At 46.9% G+C, this 27922-nt stretch overlaps 1 protein-coding gene across 7 annotated transcripts in view; it reads left to right on the plus strand.

Moving 5' to 3' along the window:
• The first annotated feature begins 647 nt into the window (after positions 1–647).
• Positions 648–27922, plus strand: part of RUNX1 (RUNX family transcription factor 1) — a 246961-nt gene continuing 219686 nt past the window's right edge. Inside the window, exons 1-2 of one of the 7 annotated variants that reach the window (XM_078077424.1) lie at positions 648–876; positions 994–1110. In XM_078077424.1, coding sequence (XP_077933550.1) covers positions 1053–1110 — 58 coding nt within the window. In that variant the 5' untranslated portion in view covers positions 648–876; positions 994–1052. The other 6 variants (XM_036101889.2, XM_078077258.1, XM_078077210.1 and 3 more) reach the window with 6 other exon arrangements.

Here is a 27922-nt window from a genome sequence, read left to right on the forward strand (position 1 = left end):
TCATCTCTTTACTGAAAAGATGTTCATTTAGGAGGGATAAAACCGCATAATTTTGCTTTTATTATAGCGGTCTTTTCATCACAAAATTCAAATGCTTCCCCTTTTTTCTCGGCTTTACAGTATCAGCAAGTTGCTAGACCCTTTGAGGGGTCAGACACTACGCAAAACATTTCCTTTTATTCTGTTTTTCCTTTTATAGTTTCACTTAGGCTGTTACAGTCTTTACCAAAGGCTGGATTCTCCTGAGCGGATGCCCAGCGTCTTAAGTGATGGGATCCACATCCTGGCTGAACAGCAGCTTGATGCCAGGGTTGAATTACTATTGAATAAGCAGCAATGAAATTGTTATCAAAATAATCAGTAGTTCCAAAAACCACAAATAACAACAACAGGACCCAAGTTGTCCTAAATCAGCAAAGACCATCGATATAATAAGAGACTGAGTCACTTTTCTCTACCATCCCTCTCTTGCAAACTCTCCTCGGCTATTTTCTTGCACAGCCTGGGGGAGGGCAGGTGGGGGGAAGGAAGGGCATTGCTCAGAAAGTAAAAAAAAAAAAAAATAATTGACATCACTTAAGTCACATGATTGGCAAGAACCAATTAAGATGGGCTGTGGAAAGGGGAACAGTTAAATTTGTAATTTGGGTTGTGTGAAAACTTCTTTGGGCCTCATAAACAACCACAGAACCACAAGTTGGGTAGGCTGGCAGTGTCAGAAAACTGCGCCCGGCATAGTGGTCAGCAAGCAGGACGAATCACACTGACTGCAAACCACAGGGTTTCGCAGAGTGGTGAGCATCACCAACCCACAGCCAAGACGCCGCTTTTTTTTTTTTGTAATCTTGAACAATTTGAATATTTGTTTTCGCAAAGGTACATTTTTCAGAGGGCTCAGGGAGCCCCAGAGGTATGGGGAGAAAAAAGAGATGCAGGGAGCCATGGTGGGGCATGAGGTGACAACAGTGACCTTTCTTGGTTTTCACTCCAAAGGTGAAAGAAATCATTGAATCCCCCGCCTTCAGAAGAGGGTGCATTTTCAGGAGGAAGCGATGGCTTCAGACAGCATATTTGAGTCATTTCCTTCATACCCACAGTGCTTCATGAGAGGTGAGTACACTCTGGTCTTTTGATACCTACTTTTGCTCAGCTTTGCAGATAATGAAATGGCAGCCTGTCGTAACCCGGTGCATGTATCTCGGGCCGATTCCCCGTCTGTTTTGTGGAAAGAACTCAAACCCAGGAGTATGATTACAAGGCTATTGGATTACTTATTCATCAGATGGCAGCTCTTCAGAAATGTTTTAATAAATACTTAGCTAAGCTGTTGAAGTGTTCGGTCGGTGTGTGAGAACTTTGTCAAGTGCAAGTAAGTTGGGCTGCTCCTGATTAAAGTTGGAGAGATTAGAAAGCTGGCGAGAAGCTCCCCGGGTTTTCTTTCCTGCCCCTTGCCTGCATGGACTGTGGCTGAGGGTCCTGAGCTCAGCACACCACGGAGCCCACCCTGCAGCCGGCCCCGGGCTTTAGCGGGCACATGCCCAGCCGCCCAGGACGGCGGGTGCCAGTGCGTGGTGGGGGTGGAGGCCGGGCGCCCAGACACACGTTAGACCAGCCTGGGGACTTCAGGGGCAAAGTGACAGGCAGCTCAGTTGTCCCCTAAAGGCAGAGAGTACAGGAGACAGGCGGATTTGTCTGGGTTAAAAACCACCAGGATGGGGCCTCGCTGTGCACAGAGACAGCTAATGTCTTTCAGGGCAGGAAAAAAAAAAAAATGCAAGTTGCCTTGTACAGAGGTCTCTCTCGCAAAGAGCAATGAAGAAATTTCTTAAGCCAAGTGTCGCGGCTCTGGATCATTAGAGTGTGCGCTTCCATTTAATAGGAACAGCCAGTGTGGAAAACCTGTCTGCAGTTTTGCAAGCGGCCTCTTGAAAAATGTGCAAAGCTGTAGTCGGAGGTACGGCTGGGAGGGTGTGAGTATGTGTGTGCATGTGCCTTTTGTGTATCTGTGGTGAGAAAAGAGGGCCGTGCTTAAACAAACAAAAATAATAACATAAAATGTCACGAAGGCATGGCCGTGTGTCGGGGCACGCACTCTGACCAACGCCTGCGAGATGTGGCTGCATGGTTTGGCAGGGCCGGCGTGGAGTGGGACGGGACAGGGGAGTAATTAATTTTCTGGCTACAACCTCTCGCGCGCGCACCCAAATAGTATCTGTGACTCATTATTTATTCATACAGCCAAATGAGCAGGGGAATGCACAGGGCTGCCAGCCACTTTGTCACAACAATGCTATTATGATTGCCGCAGAGCCTCCGTGTTTCCGGGTCCCTGAAATTTAAAAACTTGACAAAGCTGTGTGTGTGTGTGTGTGTGTGCGTGCGTGCGTGCGCGCATGTTGAGGGTGGGGGGGAGGACTTCAGGAGGAGGGGAAGAGAGCAAGTCATTAACTGATTCAAAGCTTCAAATTAGAGGGTTTGCAAGTCTTTCCTGGCGGCTGAGGACATTTTAGTGAAGTTGAATCATGCGATGTGCGTGAGTCACTGTCCCTGCCGCAGCGCTGGGCTCCCGTGGCAGAGAGACCGGCCGCCGGTGAGAAGCTGTGAATGGCTCCCGGCTGCATTTCCTCCAGGCCACCGACAAGCAAAGGAAGCAATAGTTGCAGAATAACAGACAGAAAGATCTTCCTGACTTTGTTCCACTTTCAATACCCTCCAGGCCATTATTGTTTCCTAGTTTATCCACTCAGGAAGGCAGGTTCCGGAAGCTGGAAAATATTCCACCGGGCAATAGATGGGATTTTGTGCGCTGTGCGGGGCTGCCTTCGAAGCGCTCATTACTGGCCGGACAGCAGGGACAGTGAAGGGACACGGGGACCTGCTCAAATGCCAGGAAACAGAAGGAGGCCTGACACAGAGCCACAGTGCCTGTGCTCATGGAGGTCACTGGGCTGCCCCAGGTTAGGAACAAGGGGCAGGTCGCTTTCAGGGGAGCGGTGGGGAGACAGCCCTGACACCGAATCAAGTCTCAGAAGGCCTCATGGAAAAAGGCCTTGTTCACGCCTTGGTCTCAGGAAAAGGAACTTGGGGCTTTTATGATCTCTACCTTAATAATATCATATGGAGATTGCATTTCAAGTGAAATCTTGGCAATTTCCCCAGTTAATTTTATCAAGGTGACCCACCAAGGTGAGGGTTGACACTGTCCGGATTAGCCATCCCCAATCCGTGGCGCCAGACAGGTGGCAAAATGTCATTGTTCTCGGTGCCATCTGGGCACTGCCTGAGAGCGTGCTGCTAGGAGAGTCGCATCTGGTCACCGCCCTCTCAGAGTTTTAACCCCATTCCCGGAGACCGGCCCGTAGCAGTGCTCAGCCCCCTGGTCACTTCGTGCTTTGTATAATTTATGGCGAGTGTTCCCTCCCCAGTTGCAGCTAGGACCTAGAGGGGGAAACGGCGTCCTGTTTTCTTCCTGGGATGGTACTTTATCAGTCCGTGCAATCCTCACAGAAGGAAACCCATAACTCATTTTGGGCGAGGTACGCATGTGAAACGTGGCCGGGAGAGAGAGAGCTGGGGGACCAAGCACAGCCTGGTTCCCTAGTCGGTGAGAGGCAAGCAAGGGTCTGAAAGAGGGCATGCAAAGTGACTGTGGTCTACCACAGAGAGCGCCACGCTCTTCCCACCACACCGTGCCAAGCTCTCGCTTCGTTTGCCTCGGGGACGAGGTAAGACGTGATTAAAATTGCCTGGCATGAACACGCGTGGTTGGCGACATGACTTTCTTGCACAACCCTGACGTGCGTCCTCTCATGAGGTGCGAGGTGCCGGCCCGAAGCGCGGTGGTAGGTGTGGAAAGGAAAAGCGGTGGCACAGACGTACTTTTGCAAAATCCCTCAGGTAGCCTCATTCTTAGAAGTGGCTTAGTGGTCTATGCAAAGCCTGAATGCTAATATGCCTCTGAGTTCCTAGAACCACAGGTAGAAATCTCAGCGAGGCTGACTCACTACTGTCTTCTTGGAGGTGGCTTTCAAAGGGAATGGCAGAATCCGAGCCCAAATGTATAAGGTGCGCTCCACTGTAAGCATCACTTCTGCCTCAACCGAAGGAAGAGTCCAGATCACAGAGAGCCATAGATTAAACTGGGCATCCGTAGTTTGCAATGTGTGAAATCGGTGTGGTTTTTCTAGGGCCACCGTAACAAAGTACCCCAGACCGGGTGGCTTCAACATCAGAAATGCCTGATCTCCTGATGCTGGAGGCGAGAAGTCTCATGGATAATCCTGGTGGAGCTTTATTTGTTGAAGGCTTCAAGGTGTTGGGAGGATTGGTTTCTTCTGAGCCTCTCTCCTTGGCTTGTGGAGGGTGGGCTTCTCCCTGTGTCTTCATGTGGTCTTCCTCCGGGCATGTCTATGTCCCAGTGTCCCCTCCTTTAAGGACACCAGACATATGGCATGAGGGCCCACCCCTAATGATCTCATTTTAACAGCCATCACCTTTGTAAAAAGCCCATCTCCAAATACAGTCACATTCTGAGGTGCTAGGAGTTAGGACTTCAACATAGGAATTTTGGAGGGGACGCGGTTCAGCCCACGACATGCGTCTTAGCAGATCTGACTCCCTCTGGCTCACAAGGAAACTGTGCTCTTCCTTGGGTGCTCTCCCGGATGCTGAAGAACCAGACCCTGGCCCCTCTGCACAAAATGGAGCCTCGCATCTTGAAACTGCCCACACATTTTGAAACTGAGAAAAAAAAAAAAAAAGGTGCTAAAAATCCATTTAAACTCATAATCATACCCTTTGCCGTGTCTTTGCTTTGCACGCTAACAAACCTTTGAAAATGACAAAGCAATTCTGAAATGTTTAAGCTTTAAAAGAGCAGAGAGCTGTCCCCAAAAGGAGCCATGCCTTGGTTCTGCTCCCTCCAGCAGGATTGTCCCGTATTTCAGATCCTTCCAAGACACAGTGCGGGCGGGTGGAGGGGCGGGGAATGGCGGGCCACCAGAGGGCCCACACCTGCTCACACGCCAAGTGCAGGCCTAGTGAGCAACCAGTAACAGAAGCATCTGCAGAAAGGGCTGCTGATGTGGGAGCTAAACAGCAAGAAGCCTTTGAGAGCTTTTGGATTGAAATTAGTAGCCGGGAGAATCCTTTGTTCCCTTGAAATAAACCTGAAATGTGTGCTCAGAAAGGACCCGCCCCATTACTGAGAAAGCGAGGTTGGGTTTGATGTGGGGCAGAGGAAGGTTCCAAGGCCGCCACACACAGATACTTTCAGAGCAACCAGGGCTTGGCTGGGCTCCGTGTAGAGGGGAGAGCCCAGGGGTTTAGAACAAGGAGCACTGGAAGAAGGGAGAGGGCTGAGAAAAAAGGTGCGTGCATGGACAGCCGATGATGATGGACTTCGCTTTTCCCGTTTTCTGACTTTAGCCAAGCAGCTTCTCTAGTGAGCCTCAGTTTCCTAGTCTATAAAACATGGACAGTGGTACCTCTTGCGACAGTCGCTGAATTCAGTGTGGCCTGAATTAAGTAACCTATGTCCAGTGCTGAATTCAGTGTGGCCTGAATTAAGTAACCTATGTCCAGTGCTTAGCACAATCACAGAAATGGGCCGGAAATATTAGCCTTGGCTATCCACATTCGGTTATCTCAGATGACACTCTGGGAAAGGAGAGGTCTCGGCATCCCGGAGGACACTATGGGAGGCTCCCTGGAGGAGGTGATGCAGGAGTTGAGGAAAGGGTGGAGGGTGGGAACCCTGAGGCGAGGGAAGGGTGGTCTAGGTGGGGGGTAGAGGGTGGAGGGTGGGAACCCTGAGGCGAGGGAAGGGTGGTCTAGGTGGGGAGTACAGCGTGGGCAAAGGTCAAGCGGCAGGAACCCCTGTGGAGTATGGGAGGTGCTAAGTAAGTCAGCCTGATGGCTTTTTTTTTTACCAGCATGTCACCCTTGCTTTACTCAGAAGTACCCACAAAGAGGACCAAAGAAGAGCCTGGGCCCTTTATACAATTCAACTGAACAAGCGTAGCTTTTAAGTATCTAGGCCAATCGGGGTGTGTTGCAACATCAATCTTGAGCGATGTTTCTCCTCCTTGAGAGTCCTGGTGCAGCTTTCTTTTCCTCCAGGTCCTTCTTAGTGAAAAAGCCCTTTCGCCCTCGGACCACACGCAAGTCCTCCAGGCCTCTGAGAGGCTGCCTATTTCCGTACCTTTCATGACATTTCTGATCATGTACTTTATCAAAGCCCAGAAAAGCAGGGGCCTGGGCTGCCCCTCTGGTTGGGGGAGGGAGCTGGGGCCTGCACAGGAAGCTCGAGCTCATTTTCAGTTTCTCAGGTAGCTTCCTAGTGACCTAGATGAGTCATTAAATGTCTCTGAGTCTCATTCGAGTTCTACAAAAGGGGCTGGTGATATTCTAGACATGCTTGCCTCCGAGGTACAGAGCTCCTGTTTGAAATCTTCGAACGCATCAGAGAGCCACCATGGAGCACATACACATGTTCTTAGCTTCGCAACATGAAGGGTCTTATTATTATTATTATTATTTTACTACCAGATAGGAAACGGTCATCCTACCATTTCACACACGCAAAGCATCTTCCCACATTGGCTCAAAAAAAATCTTCTCTCTAATTCCTACTCTTTAGAGAATTCTCCAGAAGCTGCTCTGGCACCTGAACAGATATTATAATCTGCAAAACACGTTCCCAGCAATTCTGGTCCCTCCTCCTCCGTGCCACCAGTCCCCGGCGTTAGCCTTTTTGCTGAGTAAAATAAGCCTTCGGCCACATGTCTTCCTTGGCGTGTCTCTTCCCTGCCAAAAAATGTCATAACTGTGATGGCCCAGAGTGGTGGAAAGGGAGCATTTCCTTTAAGAGTTTTGCAGGCCCTGAACATAATCAGGGAGTGCTTTAGGAGAATTATGGGTGGTTCCTGGTACACAAAACAGAACTCAAAAGCCTCAAGTAACCTTTGGCATGCTGGAAAAGTCTTCTTGGTCACTCTTCTGGCTTGCCGCCTCCCCACCCCCGCCATTGTCAGAGAGACACACTCTCATACTCTCTTAGCTTTGTGAATCTCTCGCTCTCCCTTCTTCTCCCCCTCTAGTCTCCTGACAACATGGAATGATGCCCCAGAAGGGAGAGAGGAGCTAAGATAGAGAAATAAACCATGGATCCAAAATATGATTGCAAGGATGCATTTTACCACAGTGACATAAAAAAGTGTAAAGCTCCTGCTGGGGTTTATCAGTGAGAATTCTGTTAGGAAACTCTGACTCCAGTGGCATGAGCAGCCGGGTACTGGCCTGTGTCCTGTGGCAGGCAGTCCAGGAGTACGGCCCCACGGCTGGTTTGGTGGGGCCGGGATGCTCCTGTGTTTTGGCCTGAACCTCAGACCTGTCCAGGCAGGAAGGAGATGTGAGGCCTCAATCCCTTCCCTCATGAGGCTGTCTTTTGCTTCAGGAAAGGAAGCCCGTCTCTGCAAACTTCCCCTTATAGATCTTGTAGGCCAGATCCATGTCACAAGGCCTCTGGCTGGAAGGTGCCTGGGGCAGAGGAGTCCTCTTTGTCCTGCCCTAAGAGCAGAGGAAAGCAGAGGGGAAGGTAGCTGGACCCCCGTGCGGCATCTCCTATGACAGCAAAAACGGTTCCTAGACTGCTTCCCGATGACATCCCGTCACATCTGTCCCAACACTTTCCTTGTCAACAGTGCTTTGAAAATACACATAGAGAAACCCCGAACTCTTTAAGTTGTGGATGCAAGCTGAGACTGGGGCAAGGTGTTGTTTATTCTTGGTTTACTGACAGCAAAAGAGGCAGGAGATGGGATGGGGCGGGGCCGGGAGCTGGTTACATGGAGTCAAGGTCGCGCCTATGTTCTTTGTGGAAAGCAGAATCACACTTGCCTCTCCTGTGAGAGAAGAAATGCAGACAGCCTCAGCCCACGGGTGTGTTGCTTGTCCAAGAGCCACCCCACCTGGCCTTGGGGCTGACGTATCGGTCAGTAACTGGAAATAGGTCGCTTTTCCCTGGCCCTCGCTCTTCTGCATTCTCAAAACCCCACGGTCCAATCCCCCACAACTTTTTTTTTTTTTAAGAGAATTCTTTTCTATGGAATTTCTTGAGCGGAACTTTTTTTTCTTTTTAAGTTGCCATCCTTAACTCTACTGCAAGATATGTTTATCTTTGATGGAAATATGACAGCAGATAATAGCCCTCTATCTAGGAGATAGAGCATTTATTCACACCTTGTATTTCTGCAAGTGATAGATTATTTCTGCTTCGTAATGACGGGCCCTGTCTACTTCCTCAGTCGGGATGCCAAGCTATCTCCCTGCAAGTCAATGCCTCCCTAAGACAAAAAAAAAAAATTCTTTACTCAGTTTTTCCCTGAAATAAGAAAGAATGTAAATCTTTCGTCTTGTTGTGCCATAAGATAGGTGTGCACTTAGAGAATCATTGATTTGGTGTGGGCCAGTGTCCTCACGGCCCATGGTCCTTATGTACCTTTTCACATGGTCTTCCTTCTAAACAGTGAGCAGTTTAGGGAGCCCACATGTAAAAGGTCATCAAAAATAGAAATCCTAGTTGGCTCGTTAGGTTGGCCGATGGTTCTGCTGATTTCAAAACTGATGCTTCTTTGTGTCAACTCGCAGCCCGTGCTAAACTGATTCTGAATCAAGGACATGACTTGCCAAATCTTGAAACCTGGTCCATTGAAAGCAAGAGTTACATGGCTCTGACATTTTGCAAAGCTTCTACTTTACCTTCCTTGCTAACTGTCCAACTTTTACTCCTGGTGTTTGGGATGTCCTCTGCAGAGACCATGACTCCTAAAAAGAACCTTTTCTGATCTCTGATGGCGAATGAAATCATAAGATGGGCAATATATCGACATAGCCTGGGAGCACCAAAAGCAAACCTCTGTCTCTCCCTGTCCTTGAGAGCTATCTTAGTCCTGAGCAGCACTTCAGTTGTTCTGAAAATGTATAGGATTTCAGACATTCTTTTTTGTTGTTGTTTTTTTATTGTTATGTTAATCACCATACATCACATCATTAGTTTTTGATGTAGTGTTCCATGATTCATTGTTTGCGTATAACACCCAGTGCTCCATTCAGTACGTGCCCTCTTTAATACCCATCACCAGGCTAACCCATCCTCCCACCCCCCTTCCCCCCAGAACCCTCAGTTTGTTTTTCAGAGTCCATCATCTCTCATGGTTCGTTCAGACATTCTTTTTTCATGATTAGATCTTAAAGAAATGGCTAGAAACTACTGCAGTGGTCAGTTTGCCAGATAGGGGTGGGTTTAAAAGAGCAAACGAGTCACTTAGAATCCTGAACATACTGCATGATACTCTGTGGTCGCGGCCACCCTGGGGCGAGCCTTCTCAGGGAGGCCAAACAGGTTGCCAGAGCTGCTCTTGCATTGCTCAAAGTAGAAGCGATTTCCTTTTGCTATGCAAAAAATTTTAGCATGCATATCCTTCAATGGTTATTTTTTATGTTAGCCTCAAAATGTGTGAAAGGGAATGGAGATAAACTGAAATACATTGGTTTGGGGGCCTTTTTTTTTCCGGGAGCAGTTTTAGCGCAAACCGCAGTTTGCTGCCCTTTATCACATAGCTTCTGCTGCCCTTTGAACTATGTGCACCAAGCCCCTCATTCCACACCATGTGCAGTAGCATCTGTACTGCCCCTCCCCCTCCCGGCAGTCACAGCTGGACCTGACACTCACCCACTTTGCAAGGGCAAAATCTGTAAAAATCTGAAACTGCAGATATGTATAAAACCCATCCAAGGGTCTGGAGGACCTGTGAGGAAGGAAAAATAGCTCTATGCTTCGGGAGTCTTCTGTCCCGTCCCAGCCCTTTACAGGCTGGTGTACATAATGTGGCAGGAATGGGGGAAAATGACATTGCATAGGCCCTGGCAGGTGTGAACAGAAACTCAAGCTCCAACATCATTATTATTGAACATACTGTTTGTTTATAAAGATCAGAATGGCTATTACTCCCAAAGTTCTAGAGCAGAGGGGCAATTATTAAACAACCTTAAACAAATACTAGGACTGTGAAGGGGGTGGGGTCATGCAAAGATGTACAAATGACAACAATGGAAATTCTGTTCAGCTGTCAATCATCCTACATCATTGCTTCATATTAAAAAAAAAAAAAAAAAGAATCCATGCCTCCATTACACTTCCCACTTCTCTCTGGGTTGTGTTCAAAACAAAGAGATCATTGTATCGGAGAGGTGGGTGAATCTGTTTAAATAACAAATAAACTATGAGACAGGGTCCTATATAATGCTTTCTAGGTTATGTGTGTGTGTGTGTAGTTCTATATAGTTTCAGTTGGCATTTGAAACTAACTAACTGTATAACTCTCTAAATACAACTGTATGTATTACATATGATACATAGTATGTAACATGTAACACATAATATATAATGTATATTTTGGCTGGAGTGACCTTAGACATCACTCAGCCCTAGGGCCCCAGAGACATTCGCTTTTCCAAGGTGTCACAGCTGGTCAGCACCTGAGTTAGAACCAGGAGCTGGATCTGCTGGGCTCCTGTCCCCTAGCGTTTTGCAGACACTGGACATACATAGGTAGCAGATTCCACCTGGGAGTCTCCATGATTAGCAGACACCTCTCTTAATCCTCCTTAATTGCTCTTTTCATTGATCAGCATTTACAGGCTAAATCCCTTTCATTGTGGGGAAACTTTAAGCAGAGCCATTTATATGGAGCCCACAGCTTAGGAGCACATTAGGAATGAAGCTGCAGTCAAAAGAGCCTCCTCTGCCCGCCCTGGTGTGATTTGGATGTTCTCACCCACCCTGTGGTCTGGATGTTCTCTTTTACCCAATAAACCCATCAGTGCCTTAGCTAAGCTACCCACCACATACCCGCCTCCCCCTTAAGCAATTTTAGGGTTAACCAGGTTGGTTTGAATGAGTGTCTCTGGTGAAATCTGAATTATCAGAGGAACTGCAAGTGCGCATATTCACCCAGCGGGCGGAGAGATGGCTTGGGCCTGGGCTGCCAGCCTCCAGCTCTCAAAAGAACCCTTGGAAGTGGGAGAATGCTGTCTTCCCACAAGATTTGAACCCAGGCTACAACTCCATCAAGGATATATGTCCTCACAACACTCCTGATTCAAAGCACTTAGACTCTCCAGTAGCCTCTCTCAAGAAAAATAAAGACTTTTCCTCTCTCCAGCTTTCTCTCTCTCTCTCTCTCTCTCTCTCTCACACACACACACATACACACATGCACACGTGTGCGCACATGAACACTCACAGAGGCTAGCATTAAAAATCTGCATAGCTTAGAGAACCCACTGGGATTTCTCCCCATGATGTACTGAATTGGATAAAGCTTTTTGTAGGGGAACAGGAACTTCTGATAGTCAAGAGTCATTTCCAAACTCTTTTGATCATGTGACATACAAATAAAACTTAATTAGCATGCCTCAAAACCTAGGCATAGTTCTTTACTTATAAATGACATGCTTACTCTACTATACTGGTGTAATTATGGCATATGCATCATAAAACACATCCTAAAAATAGAAATTGAAATAAGAGACACCTGAAAGTGCAAGTTGTGATGCTTTTTCCTCCCCTCCCCCCCCCCCAAGAATACCTCAATTTGACAAAGAAAGTTTCCAGATACCTGCAAATTTCTTATCTTGCTAACCAGGACTCAGCTTCTACAAGCAAACCTTCACCTAGAAGCTTCAATTGATGTTTCCCCATAAACTTCACTCCAGAAGGAACCCTGTGTGCTTAACCATCAGGTCCTTTTCTATGAGCTGTCTTTGATAGGGAGACCAGAAAGACAGGCCTGACCAGAGGGTGTGGGTCATGGCTGGGGAGGGGGGAGGGCAGGGAGCCCAGGGGGTTGGGGTCAGGGGGTTGGTTTCTACCCTGTCACCAGCACTTACCACCTGTTTAAATTGAAGCCATTTCCCCAAACCTGCAAAGCCCAGGTTTCTCATCTGTGAAGTGGGTACAATGGTCCCTACTTTGCATGGTTGGCAAGAGGATTTAAGATAAAATGGATGAAGTGGTGGATACATAGAAGAAGTCAGTAAGTAAAAAGTGTAACTCGGAGAAATGCCACAGAAGGTGTACAGGACAGAGGCTAGGGCAGGAAAGTAACCTCTGCTAAGCCCAGAACATAGCCCTGTGGCTGTGCCAAGAGCTAGGCACGTGCTGGGATGGACAATTGGGTCTACTTCTCTCACCATGGAGCAGCACAGAAATGATCGGTAGCATTTCTTGGCAGATGGCTGAGCTCACCAGTGTTAAACTGATCAGAGTAAAGCTAGTATTTATTGAGCATAAGCTACGTACCTGCACGGCATGGCGCCAAGCATTTTCTTGTGTTACCTCATCAAATCCTTCGCACAAACCTAGGAGAAGGAATTCTTGTTTCTAATCCGGTTTTACTGAGGGAACTGTGGCATGCAGAAGTTAGGTAACCTGCTTGAGGTGAGGCTGCTAGTAAATGCGGGAGCCAGATACAAATGGAGGTGTTCACTGCAAAGCCCACAGTCTGTCCGTAGGGAGGTCACCATTCTCTTGGTTTGACAGGTGATGTGTTAGAGACTGGTTGGGGCCCCTGGGCAGCAGGTAATGCTGTGTGTGTTGGGGGTGAAAGGAGGTTGAACCTCAGGTGGCTTTTAGCTGGGGGCATCATCCACGATCCAGGACTGCTTACATGACACTGGACACAGTCAGTGGCCGGGGGTCCCTCCCATCAGCGTCAGTGCTGCCCTCACCCACTCCTTTTACCCTCCCGGCCCCTCCCCATCAGAGCCGCCCCCAAGGGAGCCGTTCACGTGGCTCCAGGGCAGTCCACAAGAGACACTTCTCTAAGCCAGCGGTGCTCAAACTAGAGGGTGAGCCGGAATAACCTGTTCCCAAGACGATAGTGAAGTGCTGGTGTACGTGGGGAGAGAAGCCACCACTAAGTCTTTCTTCCCAGCCAGTTGTCTTAATCTATCAGTCTGGGAGTCCAGCAGGGGTGACCCTCTCCTGAGGCAACGAGGCACTTTCCAAAAAGTCTTAAGGAGGTGCTCACCCTCGGGATCAGGGAAGGCTGGCCCTGCATGCTGGCATGACTCTGAGAGATGGCACCACCTTAAATTGGTGTCCCAGGCGCCTTTCTTGCCCCATCCTGGTCCATGTCCAGGGACCAGGTACAGAAGAACCTACAGAATGATCTGGCTGGTCATCAGGGGCCTCATTCCTGAATTCATCCTCCGGGAAGCCCCCCAGAGCCTGCACTGCCATGACCCTTAGCCTGGCCAGGGTTTTCAGTGAAGGTCCCAGCAAACACTTGTAGCCAATTATTCCTACAGTTGAGATAAAAATTCGACCCGGAAGCAGTTGATTCACCTCTGACAGCAAGAAGTGGCCTCAGTCCCTCCTGTAAACAGGACCGTCTACACCACCAGGGACCAGTTGCAGAACAAGAGACCCACTCCCTGGTGAGTCTCTGAGAACAGTCTCTCCGTCCTTTGGCAGAAACATTTATCAATTTCAAAAGTCCTCTGACATCACTACAAATCCTGTTTTCAAGTAGGTGGGTTTGAGGTTTTCTTTTTCTCTTTAACCTTATTGGTATAAAAGGCATTTCTCATCTGATTATTCTACGATCAGTCCCACAGAGTCACAGAAAGTTCCTTCCCTTTTTCCTTGGGCTCCACGTGGCAAAGGGTGCAAGAATTAATTACGTTTCCCCCCAAAGCCTGCTCACAGATGGCAAGAGGCCCCTGCTCACGGAGAATGCAGGGAGCCCGCCAGGCTCTAATTGCTGCTATGCAAACATCTTAATGGGAACAAATTAAAAGGCGCTCAAGCTAATTATTCTCCACAATAAAAAAAATAATAATAGTAAACTAATAAATCTTCTTTGGAAAGGTGATTCTGTATTACCTCAAACGAGTTGGCTTTCCTTATGCAGAGTGTGCAATTGACAGGGACATAAAAACTCCACGGTGTACACTAGAGATTATATTTTAGGAATTCTTATGACTCAGAAAATGCTCCTGCATGCTTATTTAGGGCCATCTGCACACATCTCAGGGCCTGGCCCGCCCCGGCCCCACTTCCCTTCCCCCGTCCTCCTCCCCCGTCTTCCCTCCGTGATCTCCACTTGACCTTCAGCCAGGCTCTGGTTCTTGCTGGGGAATCCTGGCCCCCAGGCACACAGTGGCCCCCCTCTGAGGCCCAAGCTGCCCACGTCGGCGATGTCAGGTTAGGCTTGAGCACATAATTCAAACAGAAGAAGCTGGTATCATTTCAAACAGCCTCATCTGTCCCTTCCATGTTCCAATAAAGACCATGTGGCCTGAAGGAGTAGAAGGCAGAGAAGGGCCCTTGGTGCCCATCGCCGTAGATGAGCCTGGACCACTCTTTCTGTGGGGCCCCTGATAGGTTCTGGAGCAGGAGGATGAGAGGGAGGAGCCCCACCTCCAGGCTCCATCAGATCCTGCACCCTCTGCTCTATTGCTAGAAGGACAACCAACATTCACCAGGTGCTTACAATGCATCAGGCACGTTTCCACCATCAACCCTTTTAATAAAAAACCTTATGAGAAAAGTACAGCTTTTAATCCCCATAGGATAACAATAAAAAAAAAAAAACACATGAAGCAAAGCTGGGTTAAGAAAACAGCCCAGGCTATGGGGCTGGCGGGAGGCAGAGCCCAGCCGGAAGGTCTCTGGCTTACCCCCTCCCATCCTATGACGTGGTGGCTGGGCTGGCAAAGGACACATCGTGGAGTGTGGCAGAGGATCCCGGGGCTGACTCAGGGCCTCAGCTCCGGGCTGTGTGCACCTTGCACTGTGATCTTCTGCTCCCCATCCCACCTGCATAATGACAGGGCAGGTGCTCGAGACCCTTCAGTGCTGACGTTGTAAGGGAAAGGCATGAGGCGCGCTGAGAATTTGCCCTCCATTAATTCTGTGCTGAGTCGCTCAACCTCACCACTGTTGACTCTGGGGATCAGACCATTCTTTGTTAAGGAAAAGCGCCTTGTGTGTTGTAGGACATAGAGCAGCATCCCCTGGCCTGCACCCACTCGATGCCAGTGACCCCATCTCCCCCAGTTGTGACCCCCTCCGAAAATGTCTCCAGACATTGCCAAGTGTCCTCTGAGAGATGAAATCACCCCTGTTTGAGAACCACTGCTCCAGAGAAACCTTGGGAACCAAAGCACCAGTATTGCTCCCCATTTACTTATGGGTCGAAGGAAATAAAAAGATGTGATAATTCGGACCCTTTCTAACATGTTTGTATCCATCCCACCTGGTGTGACCCCCTCTCTGCCCGCCTTCCAAGGCTGATTTAGGCGGTCCATAAAAACTGACAGTCCATGAGCAGGGGCCTTGAAATTAGGGTGCTCAGCCATATTCCCCGTAACTAAGAGCAGAAAATAATAGGCACCCAAGATTCCAGTCTGCTGAGGACAAACAAGAAAGAATTGGTAGACTGGGATTACTTTTTGAAGAAGCCAGGCCTGTTAACCTGGCCTTGAGTAGTTTTTCTAAGGCAAGGGAGAGAAAATTAGGTACTCCTGGAACAATGCCTTCAGGCTGCTGGGGCTGGCATACACCATGATGAAAATTCAGGAGAAGGAAGTCATCCCATAAGAAGTGACGAGAGAGTATTATGGGAACGTCAAGTTTTATTGAGCAAGTACTATTATGTAGCATTTTTTAAGGACCAGGCCCTGGGTTAAGTGCCTACAAATAGGAACTCTCATTACTGTTGTCACATATACAGTGGGGACAGTCTCCTCGTTTTACACAGAGGGGACTGGAGCACAGAGTGGCCACACAACTCATCCAAGTTCACATGGCTGGGAAGAGGCATGGCTGGATTCCCCCCTTGTCTGGTTTGGGATCTTGAGTGCTTAACCACTAAACTGGGCATACTTAAGAGATGGTCTTCTAGAGAGGGTATGACCTGGGCACTCGTGTCCTTTGGAATAAATTAAAAATGAATGATCTTGTCCTCTAATTACAAACATCAAGGGAAATAGGATGGTGAATTGACACAAAAAGAGCTCTTCGCTGTTTCAAAACTATTTGAAGTACTTGGGTTGCACTTCTGAATCCTGATTTTGAACAAATCATTTTCTTTCCTTTTCCATATTGGGTTTGTCAGCATGTCTTTGATGAAGACTCTTGATATCTAGAAGAAAGGTAATAAAAAAGACCAGGTGAGGATAGTTTCAAGGGTCCATCCATCCATCCATCCATCCATCCATCTATCCAACATTTATTTAGTGCCTACACCTTGCCAGGGGTTGTGAAAAAAGGGAAAAGGGAGACATGAGATTATTTCTCAAAAAGCTCAGAGTCTCTAGGAGAATACATTTATAAACAGAAAACCTTCAATTACATTTTGGTAAGTACTGCACTGCATATATGAACTGAATAAATAATAGCTGGAACTGGAATGCTCCCTGTTGCATGAGATCCCTATGGGCATCTTAGAAGTCTTAGCCATCACTGCATCACTCTGGTAGCCCCATGGCTTCAGGAAGCAAATGTAGACTGTGTCCATCCAAGTGTGTGATGGGGATGTGGGGATGCCTTTTTCTCTGTTCTTCAGCATTCTCCACAGACACATGTCCCAGGACTTACAACTTGCACGATGACTTCCTTGCACTGAACAATGGGCCCATTGGCTGGCTTTAATAACCCTGCTACCAGAAATTATGGGAGGAATTACAGTTGTGCAGAAGAAGTATTTTCCCAAAGAGGATTTGAAAATTATACGTAGAAAAGTGAAATTGAATATGCTTTGGCATTTCTGAAACTATGTTTGGATGAATGGATGGATGCATGGATGGATGGATGCATAGGTGCATGGATAGGCAGGTAAACAGATAGATGGATAAATCCATCAGCCTTGTGCTTACTGCTGAGGTGTAGAAGCCCCAGTGGTATGAACAGAAGAGGCTGCAGTAGTCTCTCCAGCCACACAACCACAGCAGGGAGCAAGAAATTAAGACCTCTACTCAGAGTTGGTTCCCCCCTTAACTCCTATAATTAGCTAAGGATAGGAAAGAGTATGTGGGGATATTAGGGTAAATAGAAGCAGGCAGCATGGGGCTGGTTCCACCTCTGTCCAAAGGGTGTTGGGTTGGAAAGTCTGGTGGGTGTCCATTGTGGGAAGCTGAGCAAGTAGGCAAGGAGAAGCATGTGAGAAAGTGCTTTATTTTTTAAACGATTTATTTATTTATTTATTTATTTTAGAGAGATAGAGAAAGAGAGAGAGCGGGGTGGGGAGGGGCAGAAGGAGAGGGAGAAAGAATCTTAAGCAGACTCTGTGCTGAGCATGGAGCTCGCTGAGGGGCTTGATCCTACGACCCTGAGATTACAACCTGAGATCATGACCTGAGCAAAACAGAGTCAGAAGCTTAACAGACTGTGCCACCCAGGTGCCCCGACTGGCTTGTGCTTTAAATTGAATACCTATATGGAGAAATAAATGTCTATGACCAAGAGAGTTCCTAATCACAGGACGGATAATGAGGTCCAATCCATTTCCTATTGGGTTATCTCTAAGACACCAAACAAACAAACAAAATCCAGCAGAAGCCTTCTATTCTTCTGTTACCAACTCAAAAAGACCTTTTCTATGGGAAAGCTAAACCATTTGTATCCTGTCCAAAAAAAAGAACTAGTGGAAAACCAGAAGAGGTTTGGTACATAACGTGCAGCAGATTTGTCCTTAGGATCTCTGTTTTGCCTTTCTCGGTAAAGTCTCAGTGAGCTGAGTGGACACACAGACTGTCCCATGGACGGCTAGCCCAGGGCACCCGGCATGCTTTCTCCATACCTCTCAATTTAGGGGAAAATGTTCTTCGGTGAACTGTTGGGCAGGTGGATGTTGCATACACGTGTTCCTAATTCCATTCGGAGATCATCAGTATCTGTTGAACAGCTGTCGTATCTTGCACTCCTGACCACCACTGACCATTCCCCCAAAGCCCATCTGCAGCTAAATCCCCCTCAGCCAGGCCTGGGCCCCGGTCACGTGGACACACTCAGCTTTGCCCACAGCCATGTCTGCGGCTACAACGGATCCTGTCAAGGCCGGGCCTCATTCTTTGTTCCATTCGGGAACGTTCCTTAGTGGATCCTTTGTCCAAATAAATGCCTTCTTATATTTGTCATTTCATTCTTTTCCTTAAGGTTTGTTCTTATGCTTCCTTTCCCATGGATCTGCTCATTCAGTTCCCTTTTTCATTTATTTAGACCATATATCAGGAACTTCTTCCCAGACTAGTCTTTTCTCATTACTTTTCCCATTTTCTTCACCATGTTTTTCACCTTCAGAGATCTTAAATCAGTGGTTCTTAACTAGAGGGGGCAGGTGAGAGGCAAGGGGTACTGTTGCCCCTGGGGCACATATGGCCATGTCTAGAGACATTTTCAGTTGTCACAACTGGTGGGGGGACAGGAGAAGTATACCGGCATCTAGCAGATTGAGGCAAAAATGCTACCACACACCTTACAACTCACAAGACAGTCCTCCCCAGCTACGTAAAGAGCGACGAGCTTGAGAAATCCAACCTTGTATTATCACCAGGGTTATGGTTGCAGAGATGTATTTCTGCCCTTTATTCCTTCTTGGTGTTTTACTTTCTGGAAAGTGCAACCCCTGCCCCTGGAATTGAGGAGGCAGTTGGGCATGTCTTCAGAAGACAACTACCTGTGGAAGGGTAGATGGAAAGGGTCTTAGAAATTATGGTCACAGAGGTCATCTGGGGATCCCAAGGACTTTCACGGTCTGGTATCTCCTATAAGCACCTTGATATTATAAAAGAGGATCCTAATCTCTTTACTATATGGAGGAGGAAGCTATCACCTCAAACAGATGGTGTGAAGACTAGAGTAAGGACTTAGAGTATCAGAGGAAAAGGAAGAAGACAGATAAGAAGACAAGAGAACCAAGCATAAAGAGACAAGGCCAGAGGCAGCATTTAGAGACACCAGATCACAGGCTGGAGAGAAAAGATAAGGAGAATGTTGGAGTCCTAGGAGCAGAGTTGGGGGGCACCTCCACGCCGGTCAGGACAGTGACCAGATGGCCAACAGGGATGTGCCTAAAACGCAAGAAGGAAGGGATTCCTATTGAGGCCAAAGATTGCCTTAAGAGAGAAGTTAAGGATTGGAGGGCAACAGTGGGTATGTGGTTGAGATGCAGCGAAGGTGCCTGAAGCAAGGAATAACCTGGAACACCAGAAAGCATTCCTTCAGGAAGTATACTTGAACTGTGGGGGGGGGCATTATGGGTCACTGGTACCTACTGTATGCCAGGCTGCCAGGTGGTCTCCATACATTATCCCACCTGCCACTCAATGCCTTCTGAGCCAATGTTATGATGCCGAGTTTGTAAGTGAAAACATGGAGGCTCAGAGATAACAAAATAAGAATTTCGAATTTATAAAGGCTAGGAAAGAAAGCCAAGGTTGCAGGAGCAATAATCCTAGCTATGTCGGGATTAGAGCTGAGGTGTGTTTATTGCTAAATCATTAATGCACCACAGTACTTTTGTTCTGTTTAGTTATATGTAACGCATGAAATTTCCTCTAACTTGAGCTTAGAGTAGGCTGTTGAGCTGACCACCAACTGCCAAAAAAGGAAGGAGGGAAGTCAGCTGGAGCCGGGGAGACAGTGGGAAGAGAACACTCAAGAGATCCACCACTGGGGGATGAGTGTGAAAAACAAACATCCATCCTTTGGTTCATAGATTCGATCATCTGGATTTCGAGTAGAGTGGAAACTATATTTAACAAAAAGAAATCCCTTCCCCACTTCATAGGGCAAGCAAATGAGCTGGGGGTCCACACTCCCTTTTCCCCACCCTCTCTGTGTCTTTCATGACTATATAACCAGGTTCTCAACCTTATCTCCACCACTCCCATTCCCCTTCCCAGCCTCTTCTGATCCCAGAGCCACAGTGTGCCTGCTTAATCACACTCTGTAACACACATGTTAACAATGACCCATCAGCAAAGGTACTGAATGGTTGATACATGCATGACCACGTATTATAGAACATGGCCTGGAAGACAAAGACGATATGGCGTGAAATGGCCCCCGAGGAGCTGACTGTCTAGTAAAGGAGGCAAAGCCCAAGCAGGGGAAATAGGGAACAACACGGTAATTGAATAGCGCAGCACAGATGTAAGAAGCATCACAAACTAGGAAGATGAATGACTGGCTGCTAAATAAGAAGCAGTGATCTGAGGAGGGCCCCGAGGAGAAGAAGTCATTTTATCCAGGGCTGGGGAAGACGGAGGAGATGACATGAATGCGGTGGCCAGTCGAGCTGGTTCAAGAGATGCTCATGGGCAATGAAGAGATCACGCCAGTTCACTAGTGAGCAGCAAAATCGAAGCCAGATCTTTGAATGCTGAGGCAAGGAGGCTGGACTTGAACCTGCAATCCAGGGAGTTCTAAACTTGGCCCTACAGAAGAATCCCCTGCAGGGTCTGTTAAAATGCAGATTCCTGGAGCCTCCTGAGAGACCATGAAAGGCCCAAGAATCTGTGTTTTAACAGCCTTGTAACCTTGCAGGACTTTGAGAAACACTCGGTAACAGGAAGCCTTTGACTGGTTTTGACGAAGTCAAAATAGAATCTTCATGATATTTCAGGGTTTGGCAAAATTTAGCAGAACTTATTTCTACATCTGACAGCTAGCACCTCCTCTGGAGGGACTTACTCATTCTAGAAGGCAAGACTTCTCGTGATTTTTCTCACATCCTATGGATTTTTCTAGTCTGGTCTCTCAGATCTGAGATCATACTTTCTGCTTATTACATGTGACTCAAAAACATATATTTTAAAGTGTATGCCATAGCATTCTAAAGTTCATGTGAGATCCAGTTAGGTCTAGAATATTTAAATATGGGCTCCAAATTTTACACTGCTTCTCCAAACTAGACAGCTTCTGGAAAAGCTGTGGACTTGCGGGAATTTTAACTATGAGATGCAAATGTTTTCATCACCAGGAAGACCCTGACTGCCTGGGGTTTTTTTGGGTGAGTTTTTATTTATCTGTCACATCCCACCCCTTCCCCACCATCTTTGGGCTCAGAACATAACCTAGACTCTCCTGAATCCCTGAAGGTGTTCTCAATTGGGATGTTAAAAATCCCTTAACTCATTCAAATTTTTGTTCCCTCTGGAGCAGAGGAATTTCCTTTTCCACCAGCAAGGCGGCTGGTGTTAAACCAGAGCCACCACAGGAATAAATACGGCTTGCCTGAAATACTTGCAGGGCATCCATTAGGATCCACTCTAATGCGGAACCCTCTGCTCGTGGCTGGTAGCCTGTACAGAGAAATTTATGGAGAATGATCGGACAGTAATCTCCCAAAGCCTTGCTATGATTCAAAATGTGGGCTTCGGACCAGCAGCATCAACATCACCTGGAAACTTGGTAGAAGTGCAGAACTCAGGTCCCAGCCCAGACCTGAAGAATCAGTCTGCATTTTCACAAAAGGTCCCAGGGGGTGATTTGTGTACACATTCAAGTTTGAGGAGCGTGGTCCTAAATCTCTAACCTGTCCCCTCCACGGTTGGGCCTGTCTCCGGATTCTTGCAAAGACGGAGCCCTGTAATCAGTTACAGGGCGTAGGGTGGGGAACCGGGTTTCACTACCTCCTGCCTCCTCGTCTTTCTCGACGCTTTCCCAGCAGCTGCACCTGCAGGGGTGTCGCTTCTCTGGGAAGCTTCTTGAAACAGACCCCCCCACTCCCTCCCCACCCCGCCTTGCCTCTAGGGTGGGGCTGAACTACCTCTTTTCTCTCTATGAGCCTGGGATGCTGACAGCCTCAGATGGAGGCATCCTGTTTGTCGAAAAATAAACCGGCAGTTAAAGCAGGGTTGCGAGAGCGAGAAAACCACAGGCCTGCGCGCCGCTGATAACGCGGGCAGGCAGCTTTTGCAGAAGTTCCGTCCCTGCAGCGCACAGCGCACCAGGACCCGCGCCACCGCCTCCCTTCCTGTGTCAGCCACTCGCGTCCCCGCCGTTTCTGGCTGTTGCTTTCTACGCTGCTCTTTCGGTTACTTCACCCATGGCTTTTTCTCAAGGATCGCGGGGCTGCTGCCTTGGGCAGAGGGACCCACTGATGATGCCCTGGGCGGATACGCGCAGATCCCGGGCCTGTGTGGGGCTGAAATTTACGAGCTGTCAGGAAAATGACAGAATTGATGAGGAGGTGAAGCTGCTTTCTCTTCTGCAGTGTAGAGTGCTTTGACCTGGCTTTAAGAAAAAGAAAAAGAAAAGAAAAGAAAAAAGCAACCCAGAGGAGACCAGTCATACCAGAATCTTGTGTAAAAGGAACCCCAAAGTCCAATATCCAGATTGTTTTCTTTCTTGGAGTAAATTGACCTGGCCTGATTCCATGCGGTGAATAACTAATTACCAATCTTCCCCTTTTGGGGGATATTAAAAGCTCTTTCCCCATTTGCCTGTTATCAGATAAGCAAAGCAGATGAGAAGTCAGTGGGTAACCACAGGTACAACCACAATATTCACTGGAAACCAAAAGACTTGACCCTCCAAGGCAAAGGGTGTAATTGAGAATTAACCTGAAAATAGTTTCACACAAGCTATAAAACTCTGTGTTCTCAAATCAGTCATACAGACTTCTCTATGCATAAAAAAAACAACCCCCCCCCCCAAACACACACACAACACAAATCTCTCCAATCACAGAAAATGGTTCTTATTGGCGTTGACTCAGGGCACAGCAGGGAAAGGCCAGGGTGCATCAGAGGGGTCCTGATCATTGCTGGGGCCTGTCTAGCTAGCCATACTAAGGTTCTCTTCCTGAGGTTTCAAACTTGCTTCTGTTCTTCTTCTTTGTCCAAAAACACAGGGTAGAAACAGACCATATGCATCCCTTAATCTTCCTGTGTTCCTGATGACTAACTACCCTGGGGGAATAAGAATTGACCTTATTTTTTAAGGATTTCCAGAGAGTCATATCATTTTCCCATTTCCTCCCTTAGAAACTTCTTCAAATTTGTAAATTCTCCTGTCAAGCAGTTCCTCGTGGGAAATCACTCCTCACATTCTGCTTTGCAAGCCTATCTTCCCATTTCTGTGACCGTTTATTCTTTATCTCGTGCAGGCCTCCTGCTGAATTGCCATGTTCTCCTAATTAAAGCTGCTTTGCTAGAGCCAAATAAATAAAAGGCCCCATACATGTGGGCTAATCCAGGTATAAACTCAAATAATAAATCTCAATTTTATTATGAAATAAAGGAGTAAAAATTCAAGTCAAAAGATGATTCATTCTTAGGGAAGGAGGAGGGGAAGAGCCAAGGCTAGCATGAGCCAGGTATGAACAGTGAAGTTCATGGTCGTTTGGGGCCATGGGCTGCCTTGTAAGACTGGTATAGAGCGCAGGAAGCGCCATGGGAGGACGCGCTTCTCAGCCCGTGGAGGGCCAGGCCACTGAGAGCTTTGAATACACTTAAGAAGGAACTTTCTGTAGTGGACAATTGCTCAAATTGATGCATGATTATTTTCATGACCTTGCAGACCTCATTGAAATGTCCTCTATGAACTTCTTTCTCATTTAGACACGATCATAAACAAACGAATAAAAAGATTGTGAAGAGAAAATAATAAAACTGATTTTAACAATATGTTCCAGAATTTACGCATCTATAATTGTGGTGTCCTTCAAAGTAGTTCTCCGCACAAACCTGCCAGCATTTCAACAGCTCCATAATCACTTTAAACGTTTTTAGAGGTGCTCTTTTGAAACGACTTTAGGGGTCCATTTATGGGCTCAACAAGTAAAACAGCCTCCTGACTTGGAGATACCACTTCATTTTTGACCAAGATAACGTCTTACCAGACTTCATTGTCCTTATTCATCACTAGTCTTGCTCTTAAATGGCTCTAGCTGTTTCTAAAAATCAACTCTATTACTGATGTTCCAGACGTTGTGATTATTTCAGAGACTATGCTCCACCCTATAGTGCTCTTCTGAAAAAGGAATTGCAACTGGATGCTGAGAATTTCAGCATTACTAGAAAATAATGCAAAGTTGCAAATCTGCCTACAACATCTTATACAGGGTTTAAAAAGTCATCATCAAGTTACAGCAGTACCTAGCTAAAAACAAAACAAAACAAACAAACAAACAAACAAAAAACAGCCAGCCTGATGTCATAATGTAACATCTTTACCTTTAAATTAGGTGCACTGGGTAGGAACTGAACTATGTAACTGATCCTCGCTCTTTGAAAAGTTAAAAGAAGAAAGATGCAGAAAATGAATTAAAATTCTGCAAAGTCTTTTGGGAAATGCTAAGAGATCTACTTTTACCTCAGACATGCTCTAATTGTTAGTAGCAGGCAGATAAATACATTGTGTTATATCAGGATACTGGTTTGGCTACTGTAATAGAGAGATTCCAAATTACTGGGGCTTAAACAGATAAAAGTGTGCTCCTCTCTCTTGTAGAGTCTGGGTAGGTTGGTGTGGCATTGTCATAAACACAAGGAACAGAGCGTCTTCTACCCTGATGATCTACCCTCCACAATGCCTGGCTCTTACCTCATGGCTTAAAATGGCTGCTTCAGACCCCAATACCATATCTACCTTCCAGCCAGCCAGAAGAGACAATACAGAATGGGAAGATCTACTCTTTCCCTTTAATGGCAGGCTTTGAAATTTGCCCACAACACTCCTGCTGGAAGGCCATTGACCAGAACATAAACAAACACTAGGGGATGCCTAGCCATAAAGGAAGCTAGGAAATGTAGTCTTTTGCTGTGTGGCCGTGTGCCAAACTAAAAATAAATAAATAAATAAATAAATAAATAAATAAATATATATATATATATATGTTTTTTTAAAGATTTTATTTATTTATTTGAGAGAGAGTGAGAGAGCACAAGAGGGGGGAGTGGGAGAGGGAGAAGCAGACTTCCTGCTGAGCAGGGAGCCCGATGCGGGACTCGATCCTGGGACTCCAGGATCATGACCTGAGCCGAAGGCAGTCGCTTAACCAACTGAGCCACCCAGGCGCCCAATATATATATTTTTTATATTTATATTTATATCTATTTATATTTAATATATTAATTTATATTTAATATAAGTATATATAATATATAATATATATTTAATATAAATATATTTAATACAATCTATAATAAAACATTTGATTTCGTATATAATTATATTAATATATTAAATATAATATATTAATGTTAATTATAATAACACAATAGAGATAGATTAATGCATAAATTATAAATATACTGACATATTCTATTAAAATTATAATTATGCTCACTATTAATATAACATACAATAATATAATATATATCACCTAATGTAGAAATATATGATTAATTTATTAATTATGTGTAAATAATATATATTTTATAAGATATTACATATATAATAGAATATTTTATTTTCTATGTATGTTCTCTCCATGTACAAAAGAATGTGTTATCCCTACGGACACACAGGAGCCTCTGGCTCACACAGATACTCACCTGGTTCTCACTCCTTCCATCCATCCTTAGTCATACGCACTCCTCAGCAGTCCCCTGCGGACCAAGCGGTGCTGACCCTGTTCCTGAGCATGGTCCCCCCACCTTTCCCTCATACTCAGGTTCCCGTCCCATCTGTATCCAGACACATTTGCATGTGGGGAGAGACCAGGAGAGAAAGCAGGGCTGCTGGGCTGGGACACAAAGTGCAGAGGCCCTGCTTGGGCCCCACACCCCGCGGGCCAGCTGGAAACGTGCGAGCGCCCGTGGCCTCTCTGTGGGAAGGGGAGCCGGTCCCTTGCAGCCCACCCTGCTTGCCCAGCAGCCGCTGCCCACCAGCCTGATCTTCCCTGAGAGGGAGAGAGAATTACAGGAGAAGGGGGACCATTTAGGGATGAAGGCCTGCCTCCTCTTCCTCCAGCAAGGGCACAGGAGTTTCAGTGAATTTCACGTTTGCATCATCTCCCAAGAGCCGATGGTTCCCTTGCAGGACTTTTGTAGGTTGGTCGTTAAATACAGCCGTCATTCAAAGTGAGATTATATAAGCTTAGGACTCAACCGATGATTTTACAACAAAGGTAATAAATACCAGAAACCCATCACTGCCTAATTATTCTTCTGTGGTTTACAATGATCTGTGCTCTTGGGGTTATTTACACCTGTTGTCTCTAAATGGTGGAAACACGGTATCACGGAGAGCCACTGTGGTTGGAACTGTATGGGGTCAGTAGCGATCGCTGAAATCTGCAAATGTGACCTCGAGGTCTTTTGTGCAGGAGGGCTGGCTTCGAAACTTCCCTGAGCCCCTGCTGGTGTAAGGCTAAGAAGGAGCCAACTCCTGAGGCTCTGACATCAATTACATTTCAGCCCATCCTACGTGGGGCCAGATGGGGGACTAGCAAGCTCCATCAAAAGCAGGGCCAAGAAGGAGTCCCTCCTGAGCCCCCACTCTATCCCTTGCCACCCCCCTGAGTATACACACCTAATGCAGGCTCTTCAGCTCTGTCTATCCTGTTCAAAGGCAAGCCACGACTCTTTCCATAAAGCCGCTAGTAAACCACAGAGCCACCAATCAGCTCCCTGGAGGAAAGTTACTATTAACTACATTCCCTGCCAGCTACTCAGTTAACCTGTGCCCAGTTTGGATTAGACAATGACCCCCCAGCGAGCTGCTTATGATATATAGGTTGACAGTGTTGCAGAATAATAACAAGGATCTGTCTATGATCTGTGCGTTGGGGCCATTTTTGCCCGCTCCTAGAGTTCTTGCCAGCCTCTTAGGTGGGAACTCCCACTTGTTGGAAACACTGAGGAAATGGCACTGAGCTTCTTCTTACCTCTGCCCCCTCTGTCCTGTGGGAGGAGAAGCACATGCAATGAATGGGAGAGACTGGGAGGAGTATGTTTTCCTCTGCTCCTGTCTCCTCAGAGGATGTGCCAGGCAGGGTCTGCCTTCTGGAGCTCCTGCTCCTTCTCCAACTCAGCCCCATCTCAGGGTTCAGCAGGAGCGAGGCAGTGCGGGCCCCCGTGGGTGGCTGTGGGGTCCCTAGGGTCCTTTCCATGGTCCCCATTCAGGTGGAAACTGGAGGAAACCCGAGTTGTAAACTTCTGGCCTCAGAGTGTTCTCCAACCCATCTCTACAAGCAAAATGCCTACATTTCCCTTTGATTCTAGGATATATTTCTCAGTTGCTTTGGAGTTTGAAGTGGGGAGAACAGTACTATTTGGGTCAGTGTATTTCTATGTTGCTAACACACACAAACACACGTAATACCCACTGTGGTGCCCTGTTTGAGTTGTTATACTTAGAGTCTCTGTGATTGTTGCTCATTCCACAAATAGCAAACAAAATTTGCCCAATAGAGAAAAAAATACATCCATCCCTGGAAAGTTAAGACCACCTCGTTTACTTATAGTTACCTAGTTCACAAACACTTATACAGCACTTGCTGCATGACACACATTGTTCTGAGTACTTTGCAAAGAGTAACTCGTGTAATCCTCAAAACGATCCTTCCGTGCTAGCTGCTATTATTAGCCCCATTTTACAGATGAGGAAACTGAGGCACAGCGTGGTGTCCAGAGTCTCGAGTTCCAACTCAGACCGTCTGGCTCCAGGGTTCAAGTACACTTTACCTAAGCATAGCCCCAAACCCAAGAACGAAGTACCCAGTGGGCTCTGCCATGCATGGAATTTTCTCTTGAGCAAAGACTGTGGCTGCATGAGTCCCAAACTCCCCTGAAGGCGCTCCCCGGGTGCCATGGCCACCTCCAGCATGGAGGGAGAGTGGCAGGCCTCAGGCTCCACGGTGGACTCATTCCCCACACCCATCCAGATCTAAGGAAGCTT

The sequence above is a fragment of the Halichoerus grypus genome, chromosome 1 (genome assembly GCF_964656455.1).
Source record: "Halichoerus grypus chromosome 1, mHalGry1.hap1.1, whole genome shotgun sequence".
NCBI lineage: Eukaryota > Metazoa > Chordata > Mammalia > Carnivora > Phocidae > Halichoerus > Halichoerus grypus.